Source organism: Physeter macrocephalus, chromosome 1, assembly GCF_002837175.3.
Source record: "Physeter macrocephalus isolate SW-GA chromosome 1, ASM283717v5, whole genome shotgun sequence".
In the NCBI taxonomy this organism is placed as follows: Eukaryota; Metazoa; Chordata; class Mammalia; order Artiodactyla; family Physeteridae; genus Physeter; species Physeter macrocephalus.
Window position 1 is genome coordinate 91,454,906 of NC_041214.2, and position 24,020 is coordinate 91,478,925.

A 24,020-nucleotide genomic window follows, 5' to 3' on the forward strand; every position below is an offset into this window, starting at 1 on the left:
CAAGGACAGGACTATCATCCTTAGGGCTGATGTATCGGGTTGTGCCTTCCCTACTCCTTCCTCTGCCCCTTTCCTGCTGGTGACTTGAGGCTGGTCCCTCCCCCTTCCAACCGCCAGGGGCCTCTGCAGTCCCTCTCTGGGTTCCTGAAGGCCTAGGCAGAAGGGACTGCCCCACTGCCAGCCACCAAATTTGGCCTCCAGCCCAAGGCAGAGGCAGCGAACAGTGAGTTGCTCTGCCTGATGCAGAAATAACAATGCTAAAGCTAAAAGAGAAAAATAATAGATGCTGACATGACTAGGACTAGTGTCAGGGGACAACAGAGCAGAAGTCGACCTCTGAGATCTCCTGGTTTGGCCCCTTTGGTTGTCTGAGAAAGAAACTGAGGCTCAGAGACCAGGATTTCCCCAAAGTACCGGGAAGAGCACAATCCCTCATCTGAAACCTTTTGGGTCAGATATGTCTTGGACTTGGGAATTTTTCAGGTTTTAAAAGGTTACCTCACACCCCATTGCAGTATGGGCAGCACCTGATCATGAAACACAGAAATATTTCTGCAGCAAAATGTATGAATAGTCACAGGAAGCAGGATAAAGGTGACAATTCGCATCGCATCAGTAGGTCAGTGTGGCCACCAAATAAGGTCAGTTCAGGTGTTGCCACCACATGTTATGTTGCAGATCAGGGGCTGAAGCCTGAGCTCCCACAGTGATGGAGGGCACCGCGCACTGTGCCAGGGGCTTCATATTGTGTAATCATCACAGTAAGCCCATGAGATAGAAGGTTTTGCATATGGGGAAACTGAGGCTTAGGTTGAATAAATGGCTTAAGTCACACAAACAGTCCATAATGAATGAGGGCTGAAGCTCAAGTCTGCCTGAGCCTGGAGCCCTGCTCTAACCATTGGCCCACACTGCTGGTAGTGGTCCTCCTCAGCCTGGAGCCCCACCTCCTGGTTCCTACCCAGGGCCACTCACACCACAGTACAAGTTTGCATCAGCAGAAACATCCCCAGACCCCCGGTTTCACCTGAGGCCAGCTCAGACTGGAGGGATGCTGGGGGGCGGGGCCGGGGGAGGGCGGGGCCCGGGGCGCTGAAGCCGCTGCCCTCTCTCCACAGTACTTCACCTATAGCGTGCTGCTCAGCCTGCTGGCCTGCTCCGTGTTCCTGCAGATCAGCTGCATCGGGAAGCTGGTGCTCATGCTGGCCATCGAGCTCATCTACGTGCTTGTCGTTGAGGTGCCCGGTGTCACGCTCTTTGACAATGCCGACCTACTGGTCACAGCCAACGCCATGTAGGTGGCACCCTCCTCGCGCTCTGCACGGGGTCTGGGGCATTGCAGAGAGGCAGAAAGAGCGGGAGGCTGGGTTCCTGGGCCACAGGGGGCTTGCCAGGGGAGTGTTCTGTTGCTCCCAGCTCTGACCACGGGGGCAAAGCAACACAGTGTCTTGTTTCTTTCTCTCCATCCCTCCCCCAGTGGTGAGGGTGGCCTCAGGGCTACTAGGTCCCCTGTTCCTCTGCCTCCAGCCTCCTACTCAGTCCTGACCTCAGGCTACAGTGAATTGCTCCTCATCTGTCCAGGGCAGCCTTTGATGACCTATTTTCACCTAACTGCCCTTGCACCTCAGGCCCAGAGGGGTCAAGTTCCAACAGAGCTGGAAAGCAAGGTGTGTGCAAGCAAAGGAACAGCCTTTGTTGTTCGTGGGCACTTGTCCTGCCTTGAACCAGGCAGTTGGACATACGTTATCCCTTTCATCCTCATAGCAACTCAGTAAAGTAGGCAGGGCCACCCTGGACGGTTGGGTAGTTTGTGCACTGCTCAAAGGCTCCTGGCTGTGATGGTGAGCAGTTAAATCCTACAGCCCAGAGGTGGCAAGTATGGGGGTTGTGCCCCAGGCTATCTAGCTGGCAGTCAGCCTGGTCATATAGTGACAGATGTCAGATTTTCAGGGGAGGTAGCTCCGTGAGGGGAAAGAGCTCTGATTTTGGGTCAAATTGAGTTTGAATCTCAGCCTCAGACACACATTTGGCTATTTTTCCTGAACCTCATTATTTTTTCCCAGTAAAATGGGAATAATACCTATAGTAGTAAAATGTATGTAAAGTGCCTGATATGTAGTACCTTTTTCTTCCCATTACCATCGCCCCCACCCACACACATACATCAGGAAGAGCAAAACACGTGAGTGACAGGTCTGTGAAGGATCTAAGTCAGATGCAAGGAAGAACTTCACAGCTGTGCAGGGCTGTGGGCAGATGACAGGGAGACGCTGTAGCATCATGAGCGGTGCAGGCTGCAGTCCCTTGGGGACAGGAGAGGGAGGAGGTCGACCCTTCTTCCCTGTGGATCAGGGCGGGAGCTGGGAACTTTGCCTCCTCTTTCTCTCCTGCCCCGCCCCTCCCCAGAGCCCCTCCACCCCTCCTGCTGAAGCAGCCACAGAGAATGGAGGTCCTTTCTGGGTTGGGAGACCCTGGTGTGGCTCTAGGGCAGCTCTGTCCACGAGATAAATCATGCAAGCCACAGATGTAATTTAAAATTTTCTAGTAGCTCTATTAAAAAGGCAAAACAAGCGATTAATTTAAATAATGTATTTATTTAACCAATATATTCAGAATATTATTTTCATATATAGTCAGTTTAAAATTATTAATGGAATATTTGACATTTTTCCACACTAATTCTTCAAACCCTCGTATCTATTTTACACTTACAGGACATTTTAACCTGTACTAGCCGCATTTTAAGCTCAGTAGCCACATGTAGCTAGTGGCGACCATACTGGACAGTGCAGGTGTAGTGTTTCTCCTCCTCTGGGTGGCAGCGACTGGCTGGGGTGGGAGAGGGGACAGGCTTCTGCCCAGGTGGATGTGCTGGGAGGGCCCCAGGGTCCCAGGTAAGGGCTGGGTGATTTGTGGTCATGGTGACCAGATGCTAATTGGGGCTGGCCTTTCTGCAAGCCTCCCCTCCTGAAAGTGACCTTGGATTGGGAAGAGGGGTGCTGGCGGGGGGGTGGCAAAGGAGCAGCAGCGGTGGGGGCAGAAGTAGGAGGCGTGGGGAAGCAGAGCTGGGTGTAGAGGGGCACAGCAGGGGGTGGGGGGCGGCAGAGCAGGCATTGAGGCTACTGATGCAGGGAGCAGCCCTGAACAGCCCTCCCCAACTCCTGTTCACAGAGACTTCAACAACAACGGGACCTCCCAGTGGTGAGTTGAAGCTGTTTCTCTGAGTTCCCTGATACAACCCCTGCCTGCCCTTGGCACCGAGCAGCCAGAGGCCACCAGCTCAGGCCACCAGCCCAGAAGAGAAGGCAGCGGTACCCAGGTGGGAGGGGGCCTTGGTGGCAAGGTGGGTGATGAAAGAGGAGGCCCTCCCCTCCCTAGGTACCAAGGGGGCCTCACTGGGTAGGTGCCCTTCTTTTATGATCTCTCTACCACCCCAAGACGATTTATAGACTCAGTGACCAAGGTCATCAGGATCCACAGGTCATTCCACAGGCCTCAAGCTCTCCCCAGGGCCATGCATGAGATCCTGGGTGCAGGAGAACAGGTGCCCCTTCTGTCCCCAGAAGAGAGGAACAGAGGAGAGGCCTGCAGGGTGTGTGGCCCTGCCTCGGGGCTGCTCCTGGGCAGGGAGTCTACACAGCCTTCAAGGTTTGGGCTCTTTGCTGGGACAGGAGCAGGGTCAGGGACAGCTGTTTTTATTGGGAGTATTAATAATGTTAACAGAAATATAGTCAGACAATAATAGCTACCAGTTTTGGATTTTCTACTGTTTGTCAGACACTGTACAAGGAGTTTGCATACAGTGTCTGTAATTCTTCCCACAATCTTGAAATATGGGTGTTATCCCATTTTACGGATTAGGAAACTAAGGTTCAGAGAAGTTAAGAGGACTTGCCCAAGGTTGCCCAGAGATGGTCAGTATGGCCTGCCTGGCTCCCCTGTTACAACCCCTGTCTTGTCAACTGAGAAAGACCTGAGATGTACACGCTGCCTTTTACAAGGGCCTCGTTCATCCCCTGATGTAACCAGAGGGAAGCGCCCCAGTGATGGGGGAGAGGGAGCCACCAGGAGAAGAGTGCTGCTTGCTGAGCTGCAGGCTGAGCCGGGGCTGAGCAGGGGCTGCCCACTGAGAAGGCTTCCTGGAGGAGGCACACCTCAGGCAGTTAGAGGAGGAGGGCGAGGATGGGGGGGGCTGGAGTGGGAGGTAGAAAAAAAGGCCTGAGGGGCCTCAGAGCCCGGCATGAAGTGCCAGGACATCTACCTCCCGCCTGCAGCCCTGAGCACGCGACCAAGGTGGCGCTGAAGGTGGTGACGCCCATCATTATCTCGGTCTTTGTGCTGGCCCTGTACCTGCACGCCCAGCAGGTGGAGTCCACCGCCCGCCTTGACTTCCTCTGGAAACTGCAGGTGGGTGGCCCCGGGCTGGGGGGTCGGGGGTGGGGTTGGAAGGGTGGCCCGGGGTCCCCAGGCCTCATGGCACTTTGTGAGTGAGCAGTTTACCCGCTGGGCTGGGCTGGGCTGGGCCTAGGTCCTGTACTGACAAGGTGTCCTGCTCACCAGCTGACCAGTGCCCTGCATCCCAGCGAGTCTGCTCCCTGCTCTCTGGGGCCAAGAGGCAAAACCCTGGAGCTCCAGACAAACCCACCCTTGACAGTGCCTGGTACCGGGACTCTGATGGGCCTGGGAGAGAGGCTCTGCAGTCACAAAGACCATGGGCGTCCAGATGCCGGGACAGAGGGGAGGCATGGACAGGCCCAGTTTGTGGCAGAGGCAGCAAGGAGTCAGGAGGGCAGGGGGAAAACACTGGCAGGAGGAGAGGAGAGAAGTAGGGGGAGTGCAGTCCTGGGGCCGCGGAGGCCTTAGTGCAGGAGGTGGTGCCAGAGGCTTCTGGGCAGGGCTCGATGTGACCTATAGTGGATTTGAAGACCCCTCCAGGGGAAGATGGCTGGAAGGGGTATCAAAGATCGTCGACAGGAAGTCCAGCCAGGTGGCTGTGCCCTGGCCTTGATGAGAGGTGGCTCAGGCAGGGGCAGGGGTGCTGGGTGCCCAGGTGGGGCTGGAATCCAGCCAGCACTCTGCCCTCCAGGCTCTGTGCCCTGCGCCCTGATTGTGTCCACCTGAGGGAAGGGTGCTGCTGGGCCATGCACAGGGTACTCCAGGTGCTACAGCAGCAGCCCTTGTGGCCCCTTCCGACCTGCTGGACCACCTCAAAAGATGCAGGAGAGGGCACCCAAGGGCACATGAGAAAGCCTGGTCTTGTCTTTTTTTTTTAATTTTTTATAAATTTATTTTATTTTATTTATTTTTGGCTGTGTTGGGTCTCCGTTGCTGCGCGCGGGCTTTCTCTAGTTGCGGCGAGCGGGGGCCACTCTTCGTTATGGCGCGCGGGCTTCTCATTGCGGTGGCTTCTCTTGTTGCGGAGCACGGGCTCTGGGTATGTGGGCTTCAGTAGTTGCGGCACGCGGGCTCAGTAGTTGTGGCTCGCGGGCTCTAGAGCGCAGGCTCAGTAGTTGTGGCGCACGGGCTTAGTTGCTCCGCGGCATGTGGGATCTTCCCAGACCAGGGCTCGAACCCGTGTCCCTTGCATTGGCAGGCGGATTCTTAACCACTGCGCCACCAGGGAAGCCCCAAGAGAAAGCCTGGTCTTAGATGGGAGTGAAGGTGGGGCTCAGACCTGTTATTTCAGCCCAGCTGCCTGCAAGGCATAGCTTAGCCCGGCCTTTTTTGCCTCCCCTGGCCTGGCCCCTGTGTGCAGACCACTTCTTTAGCTCATCTGCAACTCACTTAGGCCTCCTCCATCCTCCGCTTCCTAGTAACGCTGAGATTAAAGTCTTCGGGCCGGGGCAAGAGGCCCTGGATTTTCGCTGGATGCTGAGTGAAGACGGGGGCATCTGGCTGCCCCTGCTATTGGGTGTCTCTGGTGGGGCTGCCCTGAGGCTGGGGGAGCATGTTTTCCATGCGGAATGCCCTGGGTTGAGAGGGGCCTCGGGGGTATGCAGTGTGAGGCTGCACCTTCTCTTCTCGGAGAGCAGCCTTCCAGCCTCCTCCCGACTTGCTCACGCCTCTCTTCTTGGGGAAGCTCCCAGGAGGTCCCCAGGTCTCTCCTGGGGGCTGACCAGGCTTTGTGGGGTCCAGGGCCAACGCCCCTCTACTCCTCTGCTCACAGCCCCCGCCTCCCCCAGGAGCCCCCAGGGAGCCCCTCCCAAGGTGGTTGCTGTTGGGTGACCCTGTTGTGTTACAAAGGCCCCGAGAAGGGGGTGGAGGCCAGGGAGGGTGAGCCTGCCACTCCGCACCTTTGTGACCAGCTGCCCCTTGACCCGCATCCCGGGGCCTTGTCCAGCTCCTGAGGGCACAGGGTCAAACCGAGGCCGCCTGCCTGCTGAGCAGCATAGCCTGGAGCTTCCCCGGAGCCCCTACCTCTGGCTCCCCGGTGCCCAGGCAACAGCAGCTTTCTCGTAGCCCCGGAAGACCTGGAGGAGCCATGAGGCGGGGTGCCTGTCTCTCCCAGAGAGCTGAAGCCTTCCAGCTTTCAGCCAGGATGAACCTCCCCGAACCAAAACAGCCAGGGGAAAAGGGGTGTGTTGTGGACAAGACTTCCTCCAGTCCCCTTGGTCTGAAGCCCCAGCATCTGCCCAAAGCACTCCCGTTGCCTCCTGTGTCCCCGGCTGCAGCCCGCCCCCATCCATCCCCCTGCTGACCCCAGCTGTGCTGAGGGTTTGGGGAGGTTTGGAGACCCAGTCGATGTCAGGCACTTGTATTGTTAGTGTTTCTCTCCACATGTGGCTGCAGAAACAGGTCATTTCCACTCTTTATCTTTCCTCCCTGACTTCCTACCCCACACCCATGCATCCCCCCCCCATTTTTATCTTCTTTTATGGGAGGAAGTTTTAAAAAATAACTTTAAACTTACAGAATAGTTAAAAGAACTGTATAAAGAACTCCACCAGTCCCTTCATCAGATTCCTCAGCCATTTGTCTACATTTGCTCCGTCACCCCCTCTCTTTTCTGAAACGATGCCCCATCACCCCCCTAAATTCTCCAGTGTCTACCTCCCAAAAGCAGGGACACTCTCTGCGTTATCCCCGTGCGAACTCCCAGTCAGGAAATCAACACTGTCCACCCACAATACCATCCCACCCACAGAGCTGTTCACGTTGTGTCAACTGTCCCAGTTCTGGCCCTGGATCCCATCTGGTGTACCCTATGCATGTAGTTGTCGTGTCTCCTGTCTTTCTTTTCCTCTCATGTTTGCCAGTCTTAAAGAGGTCCTTATTCTGTGACCCTCAGTCTAGAGCCCTTGATGTTTCCCATGTCCAGACTCAGGCCATGCCTTCTTGGAGGAAAGCCATGGAAATGACACTGTGCACTTCTCAGAGCGTCACCCTGGGGACTCCTCTATGTTGGCCTGTCCCACCCCTGGTGACATTTACCTTGATCACCCACTCAAGTGGGCGTCTGCCAGATTTCTCCACTGTCAGGTCCCCATCTTCCCCTTTGTACTCAATTAGCATTTTGTGAAAAGACACTCTGGTATTACGCCAATATTCTGATCTCCAGCAAACCTCACCCACCAGCCTCAGCATCCATTGCTGACTCCTGCCTGCCAGGTAGTGATGACCTATGTCTGTCATTCCTTCTGCATTTGTTAATCGGCATTCTCCTGTAAGGCAGAGCTCTCCTTCTCCCCCTCCCATTTACTTGGTCATTCGTTTATCTACATCAACATAGGCTCACAGATTCCTATCGAATTCAATGGGGTTTACTCTGCTCCTCTCATTATTTATTTTAATGCTTTAATTGTCCTGGCTTTGGTCGGTGTGTCTTCAGTTGGCTCCATCATTCTTTGAGCATCTTCTTACTTTCTGGCACAAGAAGATGTCTGGGGCTCATCATGTACTTTCCCTTCCAAGTGCCCCAATTCTTTTTAGTGGAGAATGGTGTTTAGAAACCCAGATCAGGCCACTCAGGGTGCTCACTGTTCTAGGTCCTCTCTGTGGACAAAGCCAGGAAACGTATGTAGGTATATAGGAACATAGAAACAAACATACACATACACACATACATATAGATGGATACTACTCCAGTATCTGTCTGTTGATATTTAAAACCATGAGTTTATAGCAGCACCCCCATTACCAATGCAACACCTCAGGCTTCTTTCTAGCCTTCTCCCTTCCATGCATGCAAATATCATCTCTGGCAGTGAGAACCTCCCCTTCCATTCCTTTCATATATCTACTCATTTGCTCGACGGAACCGACCTCCCACCCACCCCAGCCCCCTTCTCTGCCCCACCATGCCCTCTCCCCCTCACTGCCCTGCTTCCTTGCACACTGGACATACCACACGTGGCACCCCTTCCTCTGATCACTTCCTTCTTCAGGCACCAAGGGCTCTGCACAAGGGCGGGAAGGAAGGGAAAATTGGAAGGGAAGTGGCTGACCACTTCCCATTTTGAAAACAATTAAGAAGGCCACGCACACTGTGTGTGTGGCTGCGGGCGGGTGGTGAGCGTGTCTCTACCTGCTAGGTGTGTCAGCCTCTCTCCACTCAAGCTCTCTGACAGGCTCATGATGCGTCCACCTCCCTCCACCTCCCCTTGTGCTCCAGGGCTTTGGGGAGGGATAAACAATAACCTGAACGCAGGTCCTTGGGATGGGTGAGTGATGGTCCATTCCCCACGCCCAGTCTTATGCAGCAGCCCATTTAGTTGTTGGGTCTGTGGTCATGATGGGTGGGTGCGGTGCTGACGGGGAGGTGGGGAGCCTGGGGTTCTTAGCTTCCCTGAAGCACCTGCACGAGGAACACACCCTAACCCGCAAGGCCCCCTCCACTCGGCCTCAGCTCTCGGGAGAGCTCATTCTTGTCCCCTCCCACAGCATTGAACTTACTAGGACCAGCAAGCGTCTGTGGACCCCTAAGCTATCCTGCCTGGGCAGAGCCCAGCCCTAGAAGCAGCTGGCTATGCTGGCAGCTGCCAGCATGTCTCGGGCAGAGTTCCCCAGATGTGGCAGGCACACCTGGCCAGGGCCTCTGCGCTTGGCGTGCGTTCCCAGCCGCATCTCTGCTCCCTGAGTCCCCACCCATAGCCTCCACAGCCACCCTGCCTGCCATGTTGGGCAGAGGCTGTCTGGGAAGGCACGTGTCACATTTCTGCCACCTGCAGGCTGATCAGAGGAGCTGAGGTGCTCCAGGGCCCCCAGGCATGTGGTCTCAGCGGGTAGTAGGAGCAGGAGTGGGGGCAGGTCCGGTGCATTTTCAGAGGCAGATAGACCAGCTGGGGCTCCTCCACGGGATAGCAGGCGAGAAGTACAGGGATTCCCACTCCAGCCTTCTCCCTCTGGCACACCTGTTCCCGAGTAGGAGCAGGTGGCACTTATTTATGGGGAGGGGGGTGGTCAAACTGTCCCACCTCATAGGAGCAGAGGTCACCTGGCAGGAAGATAGCACATGCCCGCTGGACCGCCCCCAGGCCCCCAGGCACCTGAGGGTCCAGGAGTTTCCTCGGGTGTGATCCCCATCCTTGTGGCCACGTTTCCAGTGGCTCCAGGAATGAAGTGGGTCCTCTCACCTCAGAGGCAAGGCTTAGACCCTGAGCCTTAGGGTCCCTGAGCTTTCTCCTTCCCTGCTGGTCCCAGTCCTGCAGCCTTGGTGGGTGTGCCAGCTCCTTCCCTGTAGGCAGCCACCGCCTACCGGGAGAGCCGGGGCCCTGAGAAATAGTCCTGGCCCTTTTGGATGTTCTAGTTGCAGTGAATAGAAAGGCCTCCATGTGTAGTTAGGGAAGGCCCAGGCAGGCTGGCTAGATCCTTTAAACAGCCCTGCCAATGATCCTTTGCCTGCCTGCCTGCCTGCCTTACCAACACGGTCACCCCCAGTTCAGGGGGCCATTTTGTTTGCCATTGAGGGGAGGAAGCCAGCAGACTCCAGTCTGTACCCCCGTGTCCCTTGAACACTCTGGTCAGCCGGCTCCTCGCATGCCGAGGTGCAGGACTACCTCTGTGCTTCAGCCTGTGGGCCACTGTTGGCCTCTTGGCCCGAGGGCTCTGCACTGTCCCTTTATCCTGGAGAGTGAGCTTGTCCCAGACCCAGGACCCAAGCTAGGGGAGAACCAAAGTCATCAGTGATGTCCTTGTCCCGCCCAGGTGGCAACCTCGGCGTACCTGCACCTCCTGGCCCTGCAGGTTGCGTCTGGCCCTGGGGTGAGTCAGCTCTCAGGGAACCAGGGAGAACGGGCAGCGCTTCGAGCCCTTTTCTCTGTGGTCAGTCTGCTAAAGTGATTTTTCTCAAACCGCCTTTCCGATCGCATTTCCCGACATGAAGAGGAAAATGGAAAGTCGAGGAGCCTTTGGGTGGCTGGAGGGCCATTTGGGTGTGGTTTTGGACCATCCCTTTACCCTCCTGCCTTCTCCTCATCTCGGGCAGACAGGATCCTTCCGGCCTCTCCTCCGGGACCTGTGTCCTCTCGGGGTTCCCTCCTTCAGGATCAATGCCCTCATAGGCGTCGCTTTCCAAGAGGCAGGTGGGAAGAGTTAGCTACCTACAGATCTCTCTTTTCTGTTGGTCAAAGTAAGAGATGCTCTTTATGGAAAACCAGGAAGTAGAGACAGAAGCGAGGATGCAAAGTCAGCACCTGCTGAAATCTTGGGCCTGCGTTGGCACGTGGGCAGATTGCACTGCCTTTTTCTAAGCAGCACGATGCTTGCCCTCCCTCTGACCGAGTCCTCTGTCCCAGGCCACTGAGGAGAAGGAGGAGATGGAGGAGCTGCAGGCCTACAACCGGCGGCTGCTGCACAACATCCTGCCCAAGGATGTAGCCGCACACTTCCTGGCCCGCGAGCGGCGCAATGATGAGCTCTACTATCAGTCGTGTGAGTGCGTGGCTGTCATGTTCGCCTCCATCGCCAACTTCTCCGAGTTCTACGTGGAGCTGGAGGCCAACAACGAGGGCGTCGAGTGCCTGCGGCTGCTCAACGAGATCATCGCCGACTTTGACGAGGTGCGGCCGGGCCCCGACGCCCCCTTTCCCATCACCAGATGTGAGCAGAGGCGTCAGGCGCTCTGACTGTGTCCCAGGCACTGTCACAGGCATCTGCATACATTTCCTCCCCATCACCATGTCACGATGGGGAGGACGAGGCCCCCGCATGTTAAGCGTCCTGCCTTGGGTCACTGCCTGCAAGCGGCAGAGCTGGGGTTTCAGCCCAGCTGTTTGAATTCACAGTCTGTGCACGTTGGCTGCCCCACTGAAGCCCCGCCTGGCTGACTCACCCCCATCACCCGCCATTCCTCTCATGCCATCTAGGACTGGATGGGGCTCAGGCTGGGACTCAGCATTTGAGAGAGTCCGAGGGAGGAGGAGTTCCCAGGCTAAAGGAGGAGGCAGGACAAAGATGCAAAGCCCTGAACAGCAGAGGCAGAAACAAAGACGTTTTCTTCTTTGTTTATTCCTCCCTTGTTGAGCCCCCAGTGTGTGCCAGGCCCTGGGGATACTGTGACCAGTAGAGCAGTCTCGGGGCTGGAGCTCACCGCGCAGTGAGTGTGAGAGGGGCGAGCCAGCGGGAACGCAGGGGCTGGGGCATGGAGCTGGGACCAGGCAGTGTCCGAAGCAGGCCCCGAGACCCCCGGGCGGTGGGGTAACTGGAGTTGGCTGCAGTGGGTGTGGACAGGCTTCCGGCAGGTCCTGGAGACAGGAGAAGCGCGTCCTGCTGGACAATGATGAGGAGGTCTCCCTGGGAGGGATGGAGACCTGAGCCAGCAAAGGGGAAAATGGCTGCCAATCCCTGTCGGAGGACAGAGCCCCAGAGGTGACTAGTGACCTGGCCCCAGGGGCTCTTGTATGGGGCTGGGCTCGTAGCCCACAGCCACTAGACAGCCACAGGGTAAGTGCTGGAGAAGGCCTGACTGTTGGGGAGCACCAGGGCTTTGCACTGAGTTGGTGACGGAAATGGGCCCCCCGTGTGAACTGGGGGAGACAGGAGGGGGCCGTGCTGCTGCATTTCCCTGCAGACCTCAGTGCCCAACTTGGGGGTGACCCAGTTTGTCCTCCATCTGTCCAGATCATCAGTGAGGATCGGTTCAGGCAGCTGGAAAAGATCAAGACCATCGGCAGCACCTACATGGCCGCCTCGGGCCTCAACGACTCCACCTATGACAAGGTGGGCAAGACTCACATCAAAGCTCTGGCTGACTTCGCCATGAAGCTGATGGACCAAATGAAGTACATCAATGAGCACTCCTTCAACAACTTCCAGATGAAGATTGGTGAGCCCGGCCCGGAGTCCCGAGGGCTTGCTGGGACTCCCACCCACCACCCCCCCTGCCGCCACCATGACCCGGTCCAAGCAGAGGCTAACACTGCAGTGTGTCCCTGCCCGAGGGGTGGGGGTAGGCCCCCATCACACAGCAGAGTTCTCCCAGGGCCTGGAGGTGCCTCCTCTGCATGGTGGTAAGCACTGGACACCCTCTTTCTGAGTTCCTGCCTCTCCCACTCACTGTGCCTGCCAGAAAGGCTTTGTGGGGGGATGCTGTGTGCCAAGGGCAGAGGGGCCCCCAGTGGGAGAGGCGGGAACTCAGAGAGAGGTTATCGCTGAGCTCCAAGTGGTTTCTGTGCACACGTGAGCAAGATCTTCTAGGTGCTGTGAAAGCTCTTCTGGTCTACACAAACTGGGGAAAGAAACGGTGAGGATGTGGAGATAAGTCAAGTCCACATGTCTTCCTTGGATCCCTTCTTTGTCAAATGCCGTGGCCCTCGCTGGGTGGTTTTGAGGAGCTTCGTAGATTCTGTGGTGTCCTGGAGGCAGGGCCTCTGCGGGAGAGAGTGGGGAGCTCTGAGCAGAGGCCCTGGGTCAGTTTCCAAACAGGCAGAGCCATACTCTACTTGTTCAGAAAATCTTTGAACCAAAGCCCTATATAATTTTTTTCATTTTTTGTATTAATTTTATTATTTTATTTCTTAATTGAAGTATAGTTGATTTACAATATTATATTAGTTGTGGGTATACAACATAGTGATTCAATATTTTTATAGATTATACTCCATTTTAAAGTTATGATAAAATATTGGCTATATTCCCCGTGCCGTACACCTTTTGGTATTCAATTTTGTTGTTTTATTACCCCAACCTTTTATTCTGACACGTTTCAACTCTACAGAAGAGCTGAAAGAATAGCGCGGGGAAAACCCACATACATCAGCACACTTGCCTGTTTGCTCCCCTACTATATCCACAAAATGATCTCAGAATCACAACTCTGACTGTGTTGCTTGATAAGGTTCAAGGTGTCTCAGCAGTTTGTTTTTTTAGCGTGTATCTTGCCAAGGATGCCCAGGCTTTCAGAGTAAGAGTTCCTTTTTCAGAAGAAACTGCTTTGTCGAGCATTGCTCTCTCCTCCTTCTGAGGGTGGTGGAGCTAAAGAATGCTTTCCAAAAGAGCAGGCCTTTGTTCTTGTCAAAAATTTAATGTATGATCGACCCCCACTCCAAGAAATATCTCAGGCCAAAAATTATTCAGATTTCAAATTTTGTAAAAAAGGAACAGAGATTCACCAACAGAAATACTGGTATTTCAATTCTAAAAATTAGCACATTAGACTGAAATATTGGATTCCTAAAAATCACTATTGTGATCATGAATGTCCTCAGGGGACCTTTTGTTCTGGCCCGAGTGTTGGGAACTGGGCTTTCCCTGAGGAGCTGGCCGTGTGGGCCCGTGGACACATGCCTATGGACTGGACCAGGTTTTCGTTTTGCATCGGCTGCTGGAAAGCCAGACCAGAGCCAGCTGGGGGCCTGCTTTAACTGACCGGCAGCCTGTGCTTCTGTGTTAATGTCACTCTTGGTTTCCTGTGATGTTGCCTTTCTTATTTTCCTTTCACCCCATCTCCCTCACCCGCACTGATCCTCACTTTTCTCCCAGTGTGTACTTATTTCTCTGAGCTGCCCCAGCTCCTTCATTGCACCAGGACTGGGGACTGAGTGGCAGGCAGATAAGTAGCTGGGCAGGCAGTTGGGAGCCTTGTGTGGCAGATCCCGTCCTACAGACTCAGGAACGTCTTCCCTGGGGAGCGTGGCTTTTGGCCAGTGAGGGCGACAGTCCAGCCTGGGAATAGCACGTGAGGTAAAAAGCTACATGTGGTTTGATGGGACCAAAGAGGAGGGTCGTGGAGGGTCATCAGTTTTGAAAACTGATGACATTTCTGACTTAGTGAGTGGCCAAGGGGTGTATGTGGGAGCTTCTGCTGTGTTTGTGGCCCTGCCGCTCACACACAAGAAATAGTTAAGCAACAGTGAGGCTTAATAAGGCCCAGTGTGAGAGACAGTTTATGTAACAGGAGGGAGCACCCTGGGGCTGGGAGACGGGGCAGGAAATGTCTAGCGAATGCCGGTTGAGGCAGATGTGTTCAGGAAGGACTTCGCCAGGAGAGAAGGAGGAAGGACACTTGAGGTGGAGACCAGCACGGCAGAGGCTCGGGGGCAGGGTTGCTCAGTGTTGTCTTGGGCGGGACCGGGAAGGCGGACAGACCGGAGCAGAAGTGTAGGAGAGAGATGGAGAGGGAGAGCCCATGTGGACGGTGCTGCGGCATCACCGCCCTGGCTCAGAGGCCTGAGGGAGGATTACCTGGAGAGAGGAGACTCTGGGGGCGGGGAGGTGGGTTCTAAGAACGAGAATGGTGGCACCCCTGAAACAAACAGAGGCGCAAGGAAGAAGAAAATGGCGAGTCTGGTATATTGAGTCTGAATTGAAGGTGAAAACTTAAATGCCACCGAGAGAGGGGGAATTAAGGAAAGGCAATCAGACAATGCAAGAGGTTACTGGAAACTTTGAAGAGGGCAGTCTAGCGGTGGATTTGCAGGAGCTGAACGTTGCCTGGGTGGTGAGGACACAGGAGCAGGGCTATGTGAATGGGTTCCTGTGGTCGCAAGTTAGCAAGCATGCAATAGGAGCAGAGCAGTGGCAGCTGCGGGGTTAGGCACAGCCTCAGGGCGGGAGGACCCTGGGTGTCTTCAGGCCAAGAGTCGGGGGAGAATCTGCCGAGTGTCGAGGGAGGAACGGTGGTGAGGGCAGGCAGGGCAAGCGTCAGTCTGAACCCTGATGAGCATTCTGACTTCTGTCCCCTGCAGGGCTCAATATCGGCCCCGTAGTGGCTGGGGTGATTGGGGCCCGCAAACCTCAGTACGACATCTGGGGCAATACAGTGAACGTGGCCAGCCGCATGGACAGCACCGGGGTGCCCGACCGCATCCAGGTGAGTGCAGGAGCACCCATGTGGGGACCTCTGTGTGTTGCTAAGCGGTCTTCCGGCAGGCTGCCCGCTGTTCCCAGTCAGAATTTCTGCAGCCAAATTTGAGGGTGATGGGGCACCTGGCGCTGGTATCTTGGAAGCTTGGAGAATACAACTGTGTTTTGGTCCGTCAGTACCATGGACAGATCTTCTACCCTGTGCAAAGCCCTCTACCGGCCACAGAAGGAATTGGGGGGGATGAGGGCAGCCAGCTGCAGATGCCAAGCCAGGCACGCAGAGTGGACACGAGGCGGCCGCGACGAGCAGGGTCTTGCCAAATGGAGCCCACAGCACTCAGGGCCTAGCTCTGAGAACCAGGCGAGGCCACTGGTCCCGGGATGGTGCTCCCCCCAGCCTCAACAGCCAAGGGGCCTGGCCGGAGACCTGGAGACTTTCTCCTCTCTTCATCCTTTGCGTCTGGGGCTTGTGCTTCCCAGGCCTGCTGCTCTTCAGCTGCTTTTCTTTGTTCTTCTCAAGCCTTCCTTGATTCTTTCTGCTCCAATCTGACACAGAGAGGCCCTGGACCGGGCTCTAGTCCGGCACCCCCGGGTCCCTGTGAGCCTGTGGCTGGTCATTTTTAGCCTCCCCGGCCTCGGTTTTCCCACGTGCAAACTGGGCCACTGTTAAGGTCCTTGCTCACACTGACACTGCTTAACTGGCCCCTAACTTCTCTCCCCTGGGGGGCCTCTGAACAAAGGGGCTGACCCCAGCACAGCCCTGGCTGGCCTGTGGGTGCTGCCTGAGGGCCCTGGCCAGATGCCCTTCTCTCACCTCCATCCCTGTGCCAAAGTGGGGGGCGGGGGAAGGGACAGCAGAATGGGAGTGGGGGTCCTGAAGGGAGATGGGGAGACAGGATGAGTGTTTACAGAGCCTCCAACCCCACCCACAGACAGGTGTGAGGGGCTGAGTCAGTAACCACACGACAACCCAGCACCTCGCCTTTGCATGGGGCTTACCTTTCACGGAATATGCCGCCCCCTCCTCCCTGGTCCGACAGCAGGCGTGTGATGGGGGCACTGGTGGGGGGCGGGTGCTGGCTATGCTCGGAAATGGCTCTTGGATCACCTTGTGGTGAGGCATTAGTCGTCCTGCTCCTCCTGTGCCCCTGCTCTGGCCCTTCGCCCTGCAGTAGTGCTGTGTCATAACTGAAACCACCTGTGAGTTCTCCTCTTTGTTCCAAAAGCCAAAGCAGAGACAGGCAGTACCATCTGAAGTGAATCCGGGCTCTAGCATTTATTAGCTACATAACATCGGGCAAGTGACTTAGATTTTATGAGCCTGAGATCATAGTTCTTACCTCACAGAAGGATGAAATGAGATCAGCAGTGGTTCTCCAACTGTCTGTGGTGAAAAACCGGTTTCTAGAACTTTCTGATCACTCAGGAGTGAGACTTTGGTAAACCCTTGGGCACTGATTGTGGGGAGTCAGACAGCTGTGAGCTCCTGAGCGCCTCCCCTCAGCGTCTGCGTTTCTCCCACTGTGGACGATGACAGGCAGTTTGTGGGCCGCAGGCACACGTGACGTGCTCGCCACGCCACGCAGCAGGGGTGGGTGCTGCCGTCCTTCCGGTTTCTGAGGCCCTTCGTTGGACGAGCCGCCCCGCAGGGGCACGCCGCCCACCCTTCCGAGTCGGAGGCAGTCAGGGCTCAGGTCATGAATGGCCTGTCCTCTCTCCTCCTTTGCCTCCTAGGTCACCACAGACATGTACCAGGTGCTGGCCGCCAACACGTACCAGCTGGAGTGCCGGGGTGTGGTCAAGGTCAAGGGCAAAGGCGAGATGATGACATACTTCCTCAACGGAGGGCCCCCGCCCAGTTAGCAGCCGCCGCGGACGCCAGGCAGCCTGGTCTCCAGAGAAACGGCGGAAGCCTCGCTCCAGCCCACGAGGCCGCCCTGAGATTTTCCACTTTGACTCCAGAAGCAGCTTCTGCCTTGGCGGGCGGGCGGTCTCCATCCCAGGCCCCGGGGTGCCAGCGTCCTGCGAGCACCAAGCTGACCAAAGATGTCTCCCCCTGTAGTAGACGCCGCCATACTCGGTCGGAATCTCGTTTTCTAACGGGTGCTGCGGTGCGTGCGCGGGCGGAGAGGCGCCGCTGGAGGGGCCTGGTTGCGTGGCAGCCCCGTGTGCGGGGCCGCGGGAGCACGGCCTCGGTGGGCGGGAGGCGGCGCCACCTGGCCCCGGGCCCTGGGGCTGCTTTTCTATGTGAGCCTTGAAACTTCAGACCGAGGTCGCGGCCCTGCTCCGTGGTGGAGGGGGCCCTGGGCAGGAGTGCTGGCTTTGGAGGGACCGAGGCCTTCCTTGCGGGCTCCTCCCACACCCCCCCACACACACAGCCGGTGCCCCTGGAGGGGGCAGAACTGCGAGGGGGAGGCCAGAGGCCCCGGAGCAGGGAGTGGCGGTTCTGAGAAAAAGAAAATATTTATTAAATAAAACAAAACACGTTTCTGTGCCCTTCTTTAGACTATGCTAGTTGTATGCGTGTAAGAAACCCACAGGCAAAGCAGGATGCCACTGGGGAGGGAGGGCGGGGACCCCCACTTGTCTTTTTGTATTTTTTACTTTGTATTATTGAAAACCTTGGAGATCTAACAAATATACCAAATTCTATATTTTGTAAATTCTCTATATTAGAAAACAGCTGTGCACAGCAGGGCATTTGTGCTCATTTGTACTGTACGTATGTCAATGTACTGGAGTGTGTGTGTGTGTGTTTATGCTGCGGAACTGGTCTCATTCAGGACACCTGTTTCCCTCACTTCAGATTTCCCCAGGTCCAACCAGAACAGTGAGCATGTCCTTTCGGGGTACCATAGGTAGGAAGATGCATGCACACATTACCCCACCTCCCTCTCTCTTTCTCACACACACACACACACACACACACACACACACACACACATCACTTCCCCTAAGTAAAATGCAAACAAAATGAAAAGAAAACAAAAGCTTCTTTCCCATCTCAGGCCAAGTTGGAATCCAGGGAAGCAGCCTCAACCTGCGGTGGACAGCTCGGCCACCTTCCACCCTTCCACTCCCTGAGATGTCAGCGTTTGCTGCCTGCAGAGAGGCAGCTCCTGCAACTCTGAGAGCTCAGCTGGCGTTGGGGGTGTGAGGAAACCTCGCCTGCCTGGCTCCTCTGTTGGCCGAGGTGCAGGTGGCTCTCTCAGGAGATGATCCCTCAGACTTGGGGATGTAATATGCAGCTTTCAGGCAAGGAAAGGGCGGTGGCCTTGCTCTCCACCTGCAAACCAGACAGAGGAAAGAGTAGAGGCCAGCTTCAGAGTCCATGGGGCAAAGCTAGCAGAAATTTCGTTTTGTCTGATTTTTGTTTTGGGGGGAGGGAGCAGTCAAATATACCAAGAAAAAGCTCTATTTTTTTATACCCTATGAGGGAGGTATTTGGGAAATGATACACTATTATAGAGACATATTCAAACAGAATCCTTTGGTCCTGTGCCCAGATCTTCTCGTTGCTTCTCAGGGCAGCATTATTCTCGCCTCCATCATGGGCTTGAAGGAGGTGAGGAGGCAGCTATATGCCAGCTGCGAAGTGTTACGTTGATGCCCACCTGCACCACCCTCCCCTTTCCACACACTGTCTCCCACCCCAGTTTGAACACAGCTCTGAGAAGCAAAGCTTATGGACCTAAAACTGGCAGCCTTAGTCTCTCTGTGCTTTTGCTGCTCCAGCCTCTGAATTCTGCATCACGCCTCTTGCATCTGTCACGAGGGGCCGGCTCTCTCCATGGTGTTGTATTCAAGTCCCCGACCCCTCCATATGGCCCGCCAGTGGTGCTGGGTTTTCATTTTGCTCCCAACCTGAGTAATGTGCGTGCTGAGTTTCTCCTGTGTTTCCCCTGTTGGTCATGGCCTCCCTGGCCTTGTGGGGACCCATCCTCCCCATCCCGGCAGTGACTGGTGACAACGTGTAGTGCCAGCTCTTCATTCCCTCCAAGGGGTGTGCACACTTTTTATCCCTGCTCTTGCAAAAATGAATACAATTATGATTTCCCATGGAAATTGAAAAGTCTATTTAACTAATTTAACTATTAAACACTTTCACTGGTAACGTGTCCTGGTCTGATTTGCATCTTGGGCCGTGGGCCTGGCTCCAGCTGGAAGAACAGTGCACTCAGCACCGGAGAGGCACTGCGGAGGGAGCCTCGGCGGGTGGAGAGCGCCCCTGAGTGGGCACAGTGCACTGCTGTGGAGAGAATGTCAGCTGAAGACTGCAGTTATTGTATCAGCAGGTGGGAGAACGCTGGTGACCTTGGACTGGTGACCTTTGACATGCCAGGGTGCAGGAGGCTGAGGGATGGAGAGATGAGGAGAGGGGCCAGGGGTGAAGGGGACAAGGGATGGAGGATGGAACCAGAAAAGATCCAGGGTCAAGGGGAGGATGTTTTAAAACAGGTGAGCCAAACATGTTTCTTTGCTAAGGGAATGAAAATTGAAAATACAAGAGGGAACACAGATCATCGAAAGGACCCAAGTAGGTGGCAGTGGGGGAGATGTAGGCAGGAGGTGAACTGACTTGACCTGGATAGCTAAGAACAAGGGCTACCATTTATTAGGCACTCTGTGTGCCAGAGCATGGGATAAGCACCCTACAAACATGACTTCATTTAATCATCCTGGCCACCGCATTTCACTGATGAAGAAACAGAGAGGTTGAGTTACTTGCCTAAGTCCACACAACTGGTAATTAACAGATGAGATTAAAGCGGGCCTGTCTGGTAAGCCCAGGCAGGGAAGTAAGCTCACGTGTGTCCAGGACTACTCCTCCCCTGAGAGGAAGGGAAAGGGGGTAGGAAGCCAGGGGACACTTTTCAGCAATTCCCAGCTGCTGCACCCATCAAATGCAGGGTTATATTTGGGTTCAGGAAATAAAACCAGAGGGGCTTAGTCAAATTAAATTGAACACAAGTGAAAATGAAGGAACCGTTGAAAGACACTTCACTGGGGTTGATTGCAACAATGGCCACATGGGGACACAGATGTGGTAGTCCTGGTTCTAGGCAGGTCTCCTGCCCCAAAGAGAATAGACATCATTAGGAATTCAAAGGTGCGTGGTGAAGGCTGTAATTGCATAGAGCTAAAGTTTAACTCGAAGATCTTTTCAGGCTGGAGTGAAACCGTGGGTAGTTGTTAATCAATTCCATTTCACCTGTAACCTGCCTTCACTAATCAAGGTCATTTTAATTGTTGCTACAAAAGACTTCCGTGTCCTCCAATCAGCACGTAGCCTAAACAATAACATATTGGCCCGAGTTGTTTTCCAGAAACTTAAGAGTCAGCTTCTTCTGGTTCAAGCTGAGCTGGTTGACTCTTAACCACCAACCCTTCAACTAGGCATGCGCAAGTGACCTTTTGACCGAGCAGAGGCCTGTAGCGTAGTTACGCTTGCGCAGAACAAGGATTTTTGCACCTTTTTCCAATCACCTTTCCCCACACTCCCCGGTCCTCAAACCGCCCTGCTTCTTTATTGGTTATCCTATATAAATACCCCGAGGCCCTTGCCTTGGGGAGGTGGATTTGAGGTGTCTTCTCCCGTCTCCTCCCGTCTCCTCCCGTCTCCTCTCTTAGCTGCCTTGCAAATAAGCCATCTGTTTGCTGCAAACCTTGGCGTCTCAGCGTTTTGGCTTGCTGTGCTTCGGGGAGCATGAACCTGGTTCCGTAACAGGGTTGGTGAGCCAGCCAGAAGGTAAGTCCAAACGGAGTTTTGCCCATGGTTCATCAGCCTCTTACCAGTATTGAGAGCCTGTATACAAGTCCAAGTAGCTGCCTGGGCCATTCGTTCCAAGGGCGACCTCTCCCACCCCCTACTCCGCCCCGGATTTCCCCGGGGAGGTGCCGCTGACCTCCGGCGCTTAGTTTCGTTTTGCGGCGAAGGAACGGTTTGGAAGATGTCTTTTGGATGAGAAACCTTGTTAAAGAAACATACTTGTGCAAGCCTGACCAGATCATGGTCTGGAGGCCCACCTGGCGGGATTGTGGCAGATGAGGTAAAAGGTTACAGCTGCTGAGGGACCCTGTACCTGGATTAAAGGCTTGGGACTCCCGGTTTTGGTTTGGTTTGGTTTTGTCTTGGTCTTGTTTGTCCATGTCTGTGTTGGGTTGTCTTACTTATTAAGAACTGGCTATTTAGGGGATTGAGCTTCTTGGTGACCATAGTAAGGACTGGCAGAAAGATTTTGTTGCTGTGAGCACCTGGCAGTAAAGCCCCTTCAAAATTGGAAATGTTAATTCAGTTCCCGCTTGCAGCCTTCTAGGCTGCATTCCCCAGAACTGGGGAGATCTCAGTTATGAATCCATGGAAAAGAAAAAGATGCTATTTTTTGGTAACACTGCATGGCTTTAGGCCTAAGACCAAAATGGCCTGAAAATGGATCCTTAAATTACGATACAATTTTTTTTTTGACTTTTGAATTTTATTTTATTTTTTTCTACAGCAGGTTCTTATTAGTCATCCATTTTATACACAGTGTATACATGTCAATCCCAATCTCCCAGTTCATCACTGAGCCCTAGCTTGACCATGTTCTAAGAGTTTAATAATAGGTCTGGCATTCTGTGTGCCGCCTCAGGATATGTCTTTTGTCTACTCTTTGATTACCAGTCTTGGGCCTATGAATGCCTTGACTGCTGGCACATAGGTGGTATTTGATTACTGGGATTGTGGAAAGGGAATGTTGCCTGCCATTCCAGGTCAAGAATCAAGCTACCAGTCACGACAGCCACTGCCTGTTGCTCCCATGGTGTGCACTGAGGGGAATTCAGTATGGAAAAACAGAATGCATATTGTGCTTTGGATGATGGCCCTATATAGAAAAGATGCATATCTAAGGAATAATTTGAATGAGCCCAGACTCAAAAGGCCCCAAATAGCCAAAACAATTTTTATTTATTTCTTTTTGAATTTTATTTTATTTTTTAATACAGCAGGTTCTTATTAGTTATCTATTTATACACATCAGTGTATATATGTCAATCCCAATCTCCCAATTCATCACACCACCCCGCACCCCCCGCCGCTTCCCCCCTTGGTGTCCATACATTTTTTTCTCTACATCTGTGTCTCAGTTTCTGCCCTGCAAACTGGTTCATCTGTACCATTTTTCTAAGTTCCACATATATGCACGAATATGCAATATTTGTTTTTCTCTTTCTGACTTACTTCACTCTGTATGATAGTCTCTAGATCCATCCACATCTCTGCAAATGACCCAATTCCGTGCCTCTTTATGGCTGAGTAATATTCCATTATATATATGCACCACATCTTCTTTATCCATTCATCTGTCGATGGGCATTTAGGTTGCTTCCATGTCCTGGCTATTGTAAATAGTGCTGCAATGAACATTGGGGTGCATGTGTCTTTTTGAATTATGGTTTTCTCTGGGTATATGTCCAGTAGTGAGATTGCTGGGTCATATGGTAATTCTATTTTTAGTTTTTAAAGGAACTTCCATCCTGTTCTCCATAGTGGCTATATCAATTTACATTCCCACCAGCAGTGCAAGAACGTTCCCTTTTCTCCACACCCTCTCCAGCATTTGATATCTGTCGATTTTCTGATGATGCCTCTTCTAACTGGTGTGACCTGATACCTCATTGTAGTTTTGATTTGTATTTCTCTAATAATTAGTGATGTTGAGCAGCTTTTCATGTGCTTATTGGGCATTTTTATGTCTTCTTTGGAGAAATGTCTATTTAGGTCTTCTGCCCATTTTTGGATTGGGTTGTTTGTTTTTAATATTGAGCTGCATGAGCTGTTTATATATTTTGGAGATGAATCCTTTGTCCATTGATTCATTTGCAAATATTTTCTCCCATTCTGAGGGTTGTCTTTTCGTCTTGTTTGTAGTTTCCTTTGCTATGTAAAAGCTTTTAAGTTTCATTAGGTCCCATTTGTTTATTTTTGTTTTTATTTCCATTACTCTAGGAGGTGGGTCAAAAAAGATATTGCTGTGATTTATGACAAAGAGTGTTCTTCCTGTGTTTTCCTCTAAGAGTTTTATAGTGTCCAGTCTTACATTTAGGTCTCTAATCCATTTTGAGTTTATTTTTGTGTATGGTGTTAGGGAGTGTTCTAATTTCATTCTTTTACGTGTAGCTGTCCAGTTTTCCCAGCACCGCTTATTGAAGAGACTGTCTTTTCTCCATTGTATATCCTTGCCTCCTTTGTCATAGATTAGTTGACCACGGGTGCGTGGGTTTAACTCTGGGCTTTCTATCCTGTTCCATTGGCCTATATTTCTGTTTCCATGCCAGTACCATATTGTCTTGATTAGTGTAGCTTTTTAGTATAGTCTGAGGTCAGGGAGTCTGATTCCTCCAGCTCTGTTTTTTTCCCTCAAGGCCGCTTTGGCTATTCAGGGTGTTTTGTGTCTCCATACAAATTTTAGGATTTTTTGTTCTAGTTCTGTTAAAAAAAAAAAAAAAAAAAAAAAAAGCCATTGGTAATTTGATAGGGATTGCATTCAATCTGTAGATTGCTTTGGGTAGTATAATCATTTTCACAGTATTGATTTTTTTTAACATCTTTATTGGAGTATAATTGCTTTACAATGGTGTGTTAGTTTCTGCTTTACAACAAAGTGAATCAGTTATACATATACATATGTTCCCATATATCTTCCCTCTTGCATCTCCCTCCCACCCTCCCTATCCCACCCCTCTAGGTGGTCACAAACCACCTAGCTGATCTCCCTGTGCCATGCAGCTGCTTCCCA

The 24,020-nt window shown here is 53.3% G+C and overlaps 1 protein-coding gene across 1 annotated transcript in view; it reads left to right on the forward strand.

The window, feature by feature from the left end:
• ADCY5 (adenylate cyclase 5) overlaps window positions 1-19,342 on the forward strand; it is a 156,763-nt gene extending 137,421 nt beyond the window's left edge. The window contains exons 15-21 of the mRNA XM_007106261.4: window positions 1,119-1,294; window positions 3,172-3,201; window positions 4,275-4,407; window positions 10,734-10,997; window positions 12,058-12,262; window positions 15,123-15,247; window positions 16,975-19,342. Of these exons, the coding sequence (XP_007106323.2) occupies window positions 1,119-1,294; window positions 3,172-3,201; window positions 4,275-4,407; window positions 10,734-10,997; window positions 12,058-12,262; window positions 15,123-15,247; window positions 16,975-17,103 (1,062 nt within the window). The 3' untranslated portion in view covers window positions 17,104-19,342. The remainder of the gene's footprint in view (window positions 1-1,118; window positions 1,295-3,171; window positions 3,202-4,274; window positions 4,408-10,733; window positions 10,998-12,057; window positions 12,263-15,122; window positions 15,248-16,974) is intronic.
• The last annotated feature ends 4,678 nt before the right edge of the window (window positions 19,343-24,020 follow it).